Source organism: Dacryopinax primogenitus (genome assembly GCF_000292625.1).
Source record: "Dacryopinax primogenitus strain DJM-731 SS1 chromosome Unknown DACRYscaffold_25, whole genome shotgun sequence".
NCBI classification, from domain to species: Eukaryota; Fungi; Basidiomycota; class Dacrymycetes; order Dacrymycetales; family Dacrymycetaceae; genus Dacryopinax; species Dacryopinax primogenitus.
The window spans coordinates 596116-607540 of record NW_024467222.1 but is presented as its reverse complement, the minus strand read 5'-3'; the positions used below and the strand labels follow the sequence as shown (position 1 = coordinate 607540).

At 50.7% G+C, this 11425-nt stretch overlaps 5 protein-coding genes across 5 annotated transcripts; 3 read left to right on the top strand and 2 right to left on the bottom strand.

Annotated features, from left to right (window-relative positions):
• The first annotated feature begins 1009 nt into the window (after nucleotides 1-1009).
• DACRYDRAFT_119829 (uncharacterized protein) lies at nucleotides 1010-1921 on the top strand. The gene is made up of 3 exons (XM_040770873.1): nucleotides 1010-1239; nucleotides 1291-1347; nucleotides 1402-1921. Exons 1-3 carry the CDS (start codon nucleotides 1124-1126, stop codon nucleotides 1889-1891), a joined length of 663 nt encoding a protein of 220 aa, XP_040623949.1. The 5' UTR covers nucleotides 1010-1123; the 3' UTR covers nucleotides 1892-1921.
• Nucleotides 1922-2688: 767 nt separating this feature from the next.
• On the bottom strand, nucleotides 2689-4064 carry DACRYDRAFT_97432 (uncharacterized protein). The gene is made up of 2 exons (XM_040777454.1): nucleotides 3885-4064; nucleotides 2689-3831 (listed from the first exon to the last, which is right to left on the bottom strand). The coding sequence occupies exon 2, from the start codon at nucleotides 3288-3290 to the stop codon at nucleotides 2898-2900; it is 393 nt and encodes a 130-aa protein (XP_040623948.1). The 5' UTR covers nucleotides 3291-3831; nucleotides 3885-4064; the 3' UTR covers nucleotides 2689-2897.
• Nucleotides 4065-4781: 717 nt separating this feature from the next.
• Nucleotides 4782-6241, bottom strand: DACRYDRAFT_19069 (uncharacterized protein; the record flags this gene model as incomplete). The annotated part of the gene is made up of 4 exons (XM_040771420.1): nucleotides 4782-5080; nucleotides 5134-5416; nucleotides 5464-6077; nucleotides 6136-6241. The coding sequence occupies 4 exons, from the start codon at nucleotides 6239-6241 to the stop codon at nucleotides 4782-4784; spliced, it is 1302 nt and encodes a 433-aa protein (XP_040623947.1).
• A 2994-nt stretch (nucleotides 6242-9235) lies between these two features.
• On the top strand, nucleotides 9236-9478 carry DACRYDRAFT_91956 (uncharacterized protein; the record flags this gene model as incomplete). The annotated part of the gene is made up of 1 exon (XM_040777033.1): nucleotides 9236-9478. One exon carries the CDS (start codon nucleotides 9236-9238, stop codon nucleotides 9476-9478), a length of 243 nt encoding a protein of 80 aa, XP_040623946.1.
• Nucleotides 9479-9540: 62 nt separating this feature from the next.
• On the top strand, nucleotides 9541-10980 carry DACRYDRAFT_112373 (uncharacterized protein; the record flags this gene model as incomplete). Its single annotated transcript, XM_040769401.1, has 6 exons — nucleotides 9541-9624; nucleotides 9675-9834; nucleotides 10056-10555; nucleotides 10607-10703; nucleotides 10754-10827; nucleotides 10879-10980. 6 exons carry the CDS (start codon nucleotides 9541-9543, stop codon nucleotides 10978-10980), a joined length of 1017 nt encoding a protein of 338 aa, XP_040623945.1.
• Nucleotides 10981-11425: the final 445 nt, after the last annotated feature.

The following is an 11425-nucleotide window of genomic DNA, read 5'->3' as shown; positions in this document are numbered from 1 at the left end:
AACCCTAACCCTAACCCTAACCCTAACCCTAACCCTAACCCTAACCCTAACCCTAACCCTAACCCTAACCCTAACCCTAACCCTAACCCTAACCCTAACCCTAACCCTAACCCTAACCCTAACAAGATGTTTGTAAGGCAAGACCGGCAAGGACCCCAGGAACCCCTGTATTCTGTCTCCGGGAATGAGACGAGTCTGTATGTTTATCAGACCCTGACGCGCGCGATGCGTCAACCGCATCATAGACTTACTGGGACCCTAGCCGTATTGTAGACTTCGGAGGCAAAACCAACCGTATCTTACACGATAACTCGACAAAAACCGGAGCCGACCCCGTCATGTGTGAAGGGTGAATTCACTCGCGTTGCACTTGTTCTGCACTGTGTTGTATCCACACCGGAATCACTTTTCACTGTTTCCGATCACTTCCCGTTCACTCACATCACTCAGAATACACTGTAACTTCATTATTTGCACACTCTCCATGCTTTTATAGAGTGAGCAAATAAATAAGAAATGAAATAGGTATGACGGATAATCACTGTCTTCACTCTCAGACGTTGAATCGGGAGTGAACACACACAGCCATGTGATCGGAGCACCGAGTGCGTGTATTCACGTCATGCCCGTTAACCGGTGTGATCATCCGATCAACTATATAGATTGTAACTGCACATGGACCATCCCGGAGGCATTGGATTGATTTGCCTAATACAGAGCAGTGAAGATATTAGCTTCTGCCCGAGCAGGGGAAGATTGTCACTACAGGAAGTACCCTCACACAGACTACTGTATACTCTCCGTGACGCTCTCTGCAAAACCGGTCACTTCGAGGAGGTTTCACTCTATATGGCCTCTTGACTCAGCCATTATCGCCAGAAAATTTCTCTTGCAATATTGTATGTGCGGGTGATTGCTACAGACGGGAGAGGCGCAGCTAACAGGGCACTCTGAAGTGTATAAAAGGGGGACCGAAGAGCGGGGGGCTCCACCCAGAGCCGGTCTCATCGCTGCACCCACCCCTTCCATTCTACGCAGGTCGTAGAATCACACTTTATCAACCCCAAAACGTTCACTTACCGTACTCGACTCTCCGCTTCAACACATCTCTCACATCACAGCCATGTTTCTTTTCAAGAGCTTCGTTTTCACTTCGCTGGCCATCCTCACTGCCATCACGGCTCTCCCTATTGCATCTCGCGTGCACAGCGATGAGTCTGCGAGCAGTCTTGCTAATCTGTGAGTGGCACAAACCATTACGAGAAGCTTTGAATGTTCATTTGGCGGCAGACGCAGCCGCTGGTCTGCAATGGAGACCTATGGGACCGGCATTTCTGATCTCACTGTGTGAGTGTTTACGCAGCTGTGGCTACTGTGTGCTGTTTCTAATAACCCTCGTAGCAGCCGCCGAGACCTTACCGACGACGACTCGGCTCCAATACCGCGCCGGTCTGTCAAGCAGTGCAATGTCTCATCTTGCGAAGTCGCTTCGACCGCCTCAAAGACTGCTAGAGAACAGTCAAGCGAGGAGAACCACTTGCGTGCCGCAATACAGCATGCCGAAGCAGCAGAAGTTGCCATAAATTACAACAACCCAAACCATGCAGCCACGCACAGCGAAAGAGCTAAGTATCACGTGGGGGAAGCTGTTGAGTTCAACCTACTGCGCCCGGCTATCGAAAACCCTTGCGCTAGCACAACTTGCATCCGGGCTTGGGTTGCCTCAAGCCAAGCTAATCGTTCATCAAACACGGATGACCACCAGTATGCCTCAAGCACGCACGCCCAGGCAGCACAAGATCCTACGATAATGTCAAACCATAAAGACTATCACGTGGCCGTAGCGACTAAGCACCTGCAGGAGGTTGTACGTCTTAGGGCATCTCGTTAGAGAGTTTATGTAACCCAAGTGGAAGCAAACCCGATTTGGTCTATTTTTGGGAATAGCGTGTTGATGGGGTCCTCACGTCGGCATGGTTCTTTGGGCTTCCAGGGGTCCGTGGTTCCGGCACTGGCAGGTGCTGTCAGATTCTGTGAGGTGTGATGTGACTGCCTGCAGACCTGTGGGTGCCTGCAGTACAGAACACCCACCTCTCTTTCCTCTTCTCCCTTTGTTCCCACCAAATCTCTCTCTTGTAAGACAACCAACAATGGCAGCAGAACAAGTTATACAGTTGCAACCACAGGCAAACACTCAGGAAATGACAGGTCAACTGTCTGCTGCCTCTACATCCCCCCATGCTCATCAGATATCCCCCAGTTGCCCCTGTCAAGGGTAAAGAAGAACAGTCCTGGGTAAGCTGTCTCCATGGTGGTGGAGCAGGTCCATCTCTCTATCCCAATGCTATCACCCCCACTAACCCCACTCTGTGTAATGCAGGCTGCAACTGTTTCCTTGGTCTGATTGAGTGCTTCCTGTGCTTCGAATGCTGCAAGGGCATGTGCAAGTGTTGTGCAGATATCATCTGTCCATCCCCCCTCCTCCTACCTCACACCTACTCACTCATGTATTCCAGGCTGCCTGTGTGAAGCCACTGGGTGCTAAATGCCCTTTGTGCCCTGGGCTGGGGAATGGACTCATTGTCTCCCATTTCTTGATCCCTTAATTGCTTGAGATGCTGTATTTCCCAATCTTACCAACTCTGTGTCAAGCAGGCAAATGAACTTGTTCCATCCTATGATCATGTGCGACAGTCTATCAACTAACCAAGGTTCAACCAATGCTCAACATGAAGCCCCTCTCTGCTAAAGCTCCCCATGCCCTCTGCCTCTGTCAACATGCACATACCCAGTCGGGTATGGCTGGGAACTCACCCCACCACCTCCAGGAGGGAGGGACGTGACGGGCGGGCATTCCCCGCCTGGGCACCAGCCGGGGGGGAGGGAACTGAACCGGCTTAGGGGCTTGGGGGCTTGGATTTGTGGCTTTCTGGATGGGAATGATGATGGGGTTGATGCTTGTGTTCGGTCTGCTTGTGCGTGTGCGAGGGGGTAGCATGCGGACTGACCTCTGGATGGACGGCTGCATCCCCCTGGCAAGGCTGGCCGCCGCACGCCTCTTCCCTAGGCTTAGCCTCCGGGGTTGCTTCTCCCTGCGCGGCAGCCGATGAAGAAGAAGGGACTACAGCGTCAAGCGGGGCACGGCTGGCCGCCGCACCACGCCTCTTCCACCGGTTTGGCGACCTTGCGCGTCGTTCCTGGTGCGTCGGCGCTCTCGGCCGCCGAGGATGGAACTGCGAAGTACCCATGACAAGGCTGGCCATTCCACCACGCCTCCTCCCCGGGCTCATGCTCCGGCACTGGCCTAGACTCTGCACCGGCAGGCAGCTCTTTCTTCTCGTCTTTCCTGTACGAGGTAAACAGAGCGGGGCGAAGTGCCGGAGAGAGGCTCCAACGGCTGGCAAATAGCGGTTGGTGGCTAGCCGGGAAGTGCTAGCAGTCACTAGCACCACGCGGGAGATACACGACTATATCGTGCTGTTGCGGATAAGTTCGATAGTGGTACTGGTAAAGTTGGTTGTAGGCGTGTTGGAAGTCGGACACCGTTGAGCAGATAGGGTCATCTGGGCTGGCTAGAGGGACCAAGACTGGAGGGAGTCGATGGAGAGCAAGTAACCAGCGATGGGATGACCAGCAAGGAGCAAGCACGGGGAGGGGATGGGCGTGAATTGGGTTTGGTTGGTTGGGGCTTGTTGGCGGACACGGCCAAGGTGCTCGGAGAGGCCACCAGGATAGCGGTGCATGCATTGAGTACGTCTGAGACACGGATGACAAAGGTGACCGAGCCAGGGTAGGTATGCGAGACAGTGTCATCCCACCCCGTCGTGCAGCCTGTGCAGGTATGAGTAACCATCCAGCCCGTCCAGAGGTATAAAGAGATGCACCTAGATAGCCCTATCTGTACCGGCCGAATCCCATCCTAACCTCGCCCATCCCCAGCGAGCATGCATCCATCCAACCATCTGTCGCTTGTGTATTGCTGCTGTCTGTCGTTCGTCGTTCACGAGTTGTCATCGTCAAGAGCAGACCCTCGTCGCGTCGTCGTCGTCAACAACAGGGACGCGTCATCCTCATCCGCGCGCATCAAGCTCGTGCTAATAGGTTATGAGCCCTGCTAGTCAACGAGGATATACAAGAACAAACCAATACAAGCATGTCCGGCAAGAGTTCATCGTCGCTTTATGCCATCGAGAAGCTGAAGGGGTCTGAGAACTTCCAGACGTGGAAGTTCCTCATGAAGCAAGCATCAGTAAAAAACGCCGCTGCTAGATAGTGCTATGGTGGCTATGCAGAAGGGTTAAGCATCCATAACATCATCCCCTTTTAGATAGCACTATGCGCACGGCATCAATTCTATGGAAACGGGGGCTTTTCTATGGAGAGCGGCAGCTTTTACATAATAACAGTGTCTGGTATATAGCAATTAGGCTTACTGAAAAATGAGACCATTCCGCAACCTGAGCCAGCAACGTCACTATCTGTCCAGCACTCTCTTAAGGCGTTGAATGACGGAGTTGTTGGGATCCTGAGCACAATTGAAACCCAACGAGACTTTGTACGATATACCTCATTATGAATACCTTTTCCAGACTTGCCCTGCTGCGAGTCCTGTCCTCACTGTGCCTGGATGATCTTTGGAATCAAGCCACTGTTTTTTCATAAGCATCTCGTCACAGGATGTACATCTAATACTAAAACCTCCTCTCTTGGTTACTGCATTACCTTTGAGTAATGCAAGAGCTCTCACTATGTTCTTGTGTGCCGTTCTCTTGATCTTCATCTTACTCATTGCTACCCTCGTCCTCGCTACCCTCTGTACCATCCCGCCCCCTGCCACCGCCGTCCTGTCCATTGTCACCCTCGTCCGCTTCCCCCTCCTTGCCTCGTTTTCCTTGCCTGTTTCGTTCATGATCGCCCATTGGTCGTTCGGCACGGTTCAGTCGCCACTTCTGGTGCTTTGTGGGTGGCCGGGCACCAGCCCAATGCTGAAGATGAGCGAGGCGATTGAAAAGTTGTTCTGAAGTTGGTTTGTCGCCTTCGATCCATTGATCCGTTGGCTTTGCATAGGTGAGCGCTGGGACTGTTGGGAAGAGCGGATTAGACTCGATTGCAGCAGCCACATGGAGGCCTCACTGTTCTTAAGACCTTCCTTGCACCAGAGGCAGGGACGGCCTCTCTGTACGCATGCCAAGCATGCATCTTCAGGAACTTGTATGCAGATTTCCACCAATCGATACAAGGGAACAACTGAGCCTTCATCGGACACGGTTGGATTGCGCTTCACAACAATGACATCGTGGTGTTCGTCTTGAGGGGAGCCAAACTTCTTCTTCTTCGATGTTGTTGCCTTCTTTTTCTTATCGCTAGGATGTGCCGTAGCCTGACACGCAACACAATGATAGAAGCCATGGGACAACTGTGAGAATGTCAGCATAAAGTGCAATCATGGCGATGTGATCATACCGTGACGCTGCACTCATTCGGCCACCTTGTGACAACCCATCCCCAGCGCCGTATAAGGGAAACAGACAGCTGCTCGGGGGGAACATAGACAGCATCCAACTCATGATATCCAGGAGCACCCATACCGGCAGTGTACCTAACCACCTTCTGCTTCAGGTGAACGGCTTGAAAAGAAATCCAGATCGGTATATCATAATCCTGTTCAGCATGATACCACTCTAAGAGCTGTCGCTGGGGATCATGCTGTACGCTCAAGAGGCTCGATCGACCTGAGCCCGAGACAGGACCCGAATTCTCTGCATTTTGTACATCAAACCGCATCTTCTGTCGCTTGAGCTGGTGCACCGGCATGGTAAGTTTCATCCGCCTTTTCTTCACGCTTGGAACTCCTCTCGGCGAACCGGTCACAGAGTGTATCATGTGTTCAGCTGACCAAGCATCGGTCTCGATGGTGTTTCCATGCGGAGGATCGTCCCTGTGACTCCGTGGTACCGTGGTGCATTGAGAGCCGTTCTGTAGGGATTTGTGGAGCTCGTAATCAGCTGTGTCATTCAGCGACATGTCCAGCTCTTCTTGTAATTCTTCGAAGCCCATCTCCTGATCCATTTCATGGTCTGTGACGTGATGTGAGAAATGTTCTGATTGGCTGTTGTCATGGTGATGAAGGCTCACCTCTCCAGTCAAGAGATGGTAGAATGTCTTGCCTTGGGCGGTTGATGTCTCCTTGTATAGTATTGTTGACAGGCGAAGATCTCATTGGTGGAGTGACCCTCACCATGGTAGGAGATGAAGGAACTCCCCTGGCTGAAATCCGCCGAGTTGTATCTTCATGAGGACATGTGCTTTGAACTGAAATAGGTCGTGAAGTGGTCGCGGATTGAAAGCGACATTCGCGGTTGAGTGTCGTTGCAGGGCTGGGGTTTCGTGTGGGGACCAAGGCCGATCGAAAAGATGGCGGGCTGGTTGACTTCCTTGCCTATATCATGGTCATGTCACGCTCTTGTTTGATTGCACGGCAGTTAGATATCGGGCGATGTCTTCATCAATCTGCTTGTCGGAATACGCATATATTCGGAGATGTTGGATTCTCAGGCATCTAGGTATGTTGCAGACATCAATCTGATATCGGCGCAGTCGAGGGAGTGCTCTGCCCAGCACCACTTGGACGTTGTGCACAATGCGATGTATGGAAGCTTGCAAGTCATCATCGATTCGGTCGTAGTCATCATCAGGGTAGAGGGAGAAGTATATGCACTGCAGGTGATTAGCATTCTCTGCAGGTGGACTTGAATCCAAGGCGCCTACCGCTGAGTCCGATGCAGATACGACCCAATTGGCTATTTGTACCCCTCCAGGTTCGTCCGTTTCGCTCGGCGTTGATACACGCTGAAATCGTTGCTTCCAAAGAGCAACATCGATAGCGATATCATCTCGTCTCTGCAACCCCAGCTGCCAGGGGCAACGGTATATCGTTGTATGACAGGAGTTCACGCGGTATTGGTATAGTTGTGTCTTTGCTGTATGACAGAAGAGAGTTTAATTGATCCAGCATTCTTACGATGTAGTTCCTTATTGGGCCGAGAGGCTGGACTCCGACCAGATGACAAACGATGAGGTAGGACGTCTGTGAAACTTGTCTTAGTATTGGTAATCGTTATCCTGTATGCATAGTTTACCTACCACACTGTCCGTCACATGATACAGGAATAACTCAATCGAGTTGATCGAGTGACAATGTTGCATCCAACGCGGTTTCGTCCAAGGCAGTTTCACAAATCGTTTCCCAAAGGTATGGTCTAAAACCTGTCGACATCTGTTGAGTAAGGGTCGGATGACATCCTCCTCGTCATCCTTCCACCACTCGATGCTCTTATACAGGGCGGGTTGCGGTTTAACGGAGAGCAAGAGGGATGGTATTCGCCCGAGGATGAAGGTCCTGAATATTCACGGGGTTGCCGGTATATCCAGTACAGATATAGGTGCAACGATTCCCAAGAATCCCCAAGCTTCTTTGCAATATTTCATGTCTTGGAGGAAATGCACTTGAAGAAGCGCCGGCCAAGTGCCTAACGTAAGCTTGGTTCCTACCTCTTTGGTGTACGACTAGTTGAAACGTGCGGTCAGCAGGGTCAAAGAGCCTCCTTATGTGCCTTACCCATATTTTTGTCACACTTTCAATCCACTTGAGTACAGACGCTCTAACTGAAGGGCGTACTGGAGGGCATGTAACAATGGGTTGGCCAAATCGAGCCAAAATCCCCAAAGCGAGCTGAGTAAATGTGACACGTAATACTTCATTCCATGGAATGAATGCCTGCACGTCGTTTCCCGCTTCTCTTGCCCAAAGAGACAGTCCGCCATCGTCGGCAACAAAGTCTCTCGGAGAGGGGTTCTCTAGCGTTGAGCCTGGCTTCAAGAAGCTAACACCAGCAAAGTAACTCGACGGTATTTTCGACACATCCAACGCGAAGGCTTGGCAGACAGGAGCCGTGGGAGAGGTCTTGTACAGTTTATCGATGTGCTCAATCAGCTCAAGTAGTTCCTTTTGAAGTCGGGGTGGATGCTTATGACTGAGTGACAGAAAATAACAGAATCGTATCCAGAGGTCCTTAGGACAGAAGTCAGCAAACAAGTCAACTGATAGATAGAACGCCAATGATGCGCACCAAAATACTACTCCTCTTGGTAATGTTTAAGAGCTGGGCATCCATATCCTGCATAGATTTCAATGTGTTCAAGCTCCAGTACTCATACAACACATCAATATTGGCCTCCAAGTATCGAGGCATGCGAGTCAAAATCAGCGCTCTTATCTCTGCTGCAGCTCTCTCTGAAGGTTCAGCAGACATGCGTATGAGCGGATCGAATGTTGAACTGCAATCAAAAGGGGACACATCATCGTGATTAGCCATATGAGGAAGTGGTCGTACAAAGGAAAGGTGCAAGACTCACCTGCGCCACCCAGCGGATACATTTAGAACTTTCGAGTTCAACCTCACCGATGCACAACCCTTTGAAGTTCCCTCCATGTTAATCGATAATTCTCTTACTCGTGGCTCGTTCGGCCCTCCCCCTCGTAACCATCACATTTATCTGCAGCAGCATATTGCTTCTTGCTTACCGACAATCAATTTCCGTATGCCATTGGACTGGCTCTCTCCTGCCAACAACGAGAAATACTTCGTGCTGTAAACCGCCTCAATCCCCTCAGCATCCTCCAACTCAACGTCTCTGCTTGTCCCGGAGCGTTTCCCGCAGTGCGATACTGTGTCAGCTCACAACCTCGCTACAGCTCAACCATTGGGTCCATCCGATATAGCATCCTCAATGGTCACAGTACTGGCTCCGAGACGTAGTACAGGGTTACCTCCAGCATCTCCATTAACCGAGCAGCCATCATGTCAACCTTTTCCAATTCCCTTGCCTTCACACGATCGATGCGTACCGAATCTGTCTCACTCAAGAGCACTCCAAAATAGCTCTTCCTCTGTGCTGGTACCGGGTCAGAGCTTGTCCAGCTTGCGCACTGCAGGCAGACTCAGGGTAACCTCAGGATGACCTCAGGAGGAAGCTTCAGGGGGCTCATTGCCTGTCTGTAAACAAATAGATGATGAAGTGATAGTGGTAGATCCAGAGATAGCTTGGAGTGGCGAGCAACTCAACATACTCGAGCTTGTTCAACGAGGAGACAACATTTTCTTCACGGGCCCTGCAGGTATGCATACTTAATTAAATTCCTGAGATCGAAAAGAATTGATTTATTCTCTTTAGGATGCGGGAAATCCGCACTAATTCGAGAGATAGCAAAGTTGAATGCGACCGAGGCTCACCCCGGTTCTGTCACCATCACCGCGACTACAAATATAGCTGCCCTGCTTATCGGCGGTCAGACAATTCACCGATGGGCGGGAATTGGCACAGGAGAAACAAAGCTGGAGGCGATGGTTCAAAAGATACAATGCGATCCTTCCATGATGAGTCGATGGACAGACACTTGGCTGCTCATCCTAGATGAAGGTAGTGCCTAAGCGTTCGTTTGGATAGTGTAAGTCGAACTATCTCACGTCTTCAGTTTCAATGCTCTCGGGCACCCTTCTTGACTACATTGAAACGCTGGGTCAGAGACTTCGCGGAGGAAACCGCCCTTTTGGTGGACTGCAGGTATGATGGCGAACGTTTCCATAAGCGAGTTTGCTGAAGGATTCACGTAGTTGGTATTCACCGGTGACTTCCATCAGTTACCACCTGTAAACGACGATTACCAAGAAGAACACCATCACACCGCACCGTATGCTTTCCAAGCACAATGCTGGGACCTGTGTTTTGAACACCAGTATGCTCTCACTCGCATTTATCGCCAACGCGAACAAGGTGAGTACTTTCTTGCGGTCGAATTGCTCCATCTGAGATTGGTGCCACGAAGAATTACCGAACCTTCTGTGGGATGTGAGATATTCAACCCTCACGGCTTCATCACAGCGACTACTTTAGCAAATAAGCCATCCGAAAAGGTACCCTAACGGTGTTCGCCCTGTTGAAATGTCAGTATCTCCTGGAACCTCACAGACAACGAGCTTACATTTGAACCCCAGCCACACTCACCGTAGAGATGTTCATTGGGGCAAATTGGAATGCAATCGAAAAATTTACTGGAAGCGCAATAACCTACATTGCCAGGGATCAGCCAACTCTTCAACGGTCCATGACGAAACGTTTGCAATGCTTGTTTGCCATTTTGCCAGCGGAGAGCGTACTGAACTTGAAGGTTGGAGGGCCTGTGATGCTCTTGAGGAACATGCCTGAGCATCTTACTCTGGTTAAACACCGTCGAGGTGAAGTTCGTGGCTTCACCACAATTGAAGCGTGGCGCTCCCGTGGCAGCATAGCGAACTTTTCCTCCACCGAACTACTTCCTCAGAAAGCCACCACCTTCCGAGACTTATCCGATTCGAATGTCAAATTCCCTGTGGTTGAGTTCGAGGCAATCGGGTGCCATGAAGCGATGACAGTGCTCGTAACATCGCAGGACTGGGGTGTTTCAACGAGGTCATCTCGTGGAAGCTACAGGCCCGTAGTCGGATATCGACAGCAGGTGGGGCATTGTTATGTCAGTGTATTGAACCCATATTGATTCCCCTTGCAGCTTCCCCTGCAACTCGGCTTTGCATATACGGTACGCAGTATTCAAGGGAATTCGTTGAAACGGGCTAAGATCAATATACAATGGGCTTGGGAAGCAGGTAATTTTTCTGAGGATCTCCAACCGCCTACGTACCGAACATCCCACTAGGTCACGCCTATACCGCGTTCTCATGCGTCACATCAATCGCCCGTTTGGAGGTCGTTCCTTTCGTCTGGTCGAAGGTGCGCCTTACTGGACTCGCACTAATGATGATTCACGAGCAGCTTACACAGATCATTACCGATGACGCTATCGCGCAATGGTCAAGGATGCTAAAGGTATGGCAAGGGATTGACAACGGGACACGAGACGAGGACGATGCGATGCAGGAATGAAGAGTCAGCTTATACCAATATATCACGCGCTAGGCTGTTCGTATCCTGTTAATAAAGCAAGCATACTGTGATTCTACCCAAAACACTGGGAGCCGCTCATCCAGTGGTGTGGTAAAAGGGGTAGTAGTGGCTGTACACTTTACGGGGGGAACAACCCTAGTAAAGGCTCCATCCGTCTCATCCTGTCAGTGACACCGGTGGGCAGAGCAAGCAATTGAGGGATGATGGTTCACGTCAAATGATTCCTCATATTTCACTTAACCCTTGCTGCCACCCAGTTGAAGAGAGTACCTCCTGCTAGTGTTACTCACCATGCATGAAAGTACAATGAGATGACACCAAGCTGAATTGATTGAATTGCAAATCCTCATGCTCTCCTGCCTCCTTGTGTGGCTTACCAAACTTGAACCCCCTATGCACACAGAGGAGGTATTTGTGGACCATT

What these genes read in the sequence shown, in the direction of transcription:
- DACRYDRAFT_119829 (XM_040770873.1), top strand. Translation starts at nt 1,124, where the DNA reads ATGTTTCTTTTCAAGAGCTTCGTTTTCACTTCGCTGGCCATCCTCACT. An exon ending in GCGAGCAGTCTTGCTAATCT is followed by an intron (nt 1,240 to 1,290) that starts GTGAGTGGCACA and finishes ATTTGGCGGCAG; the next exon opens with ACGCAGCCGCTGGTCTGCAA. An exon ending in GGCATTTCTGATCTCACTGT is followed by an intron (nt 1,348 to 1,401) that starts GTGAGTGTTTAC and finishes TAACCCTCGTAG; the next exon opens with CAGCCGCCGAGACCTTACCG.
- DACRYDRAFT_97432 (XM_040777454.1), bottom strand. Translation starts at nt 3,290, where the DNA reads ATGAGCCCGGGGAGGAGGCGTGGTGGAATGGCCAGCCTTGTCATGGGT.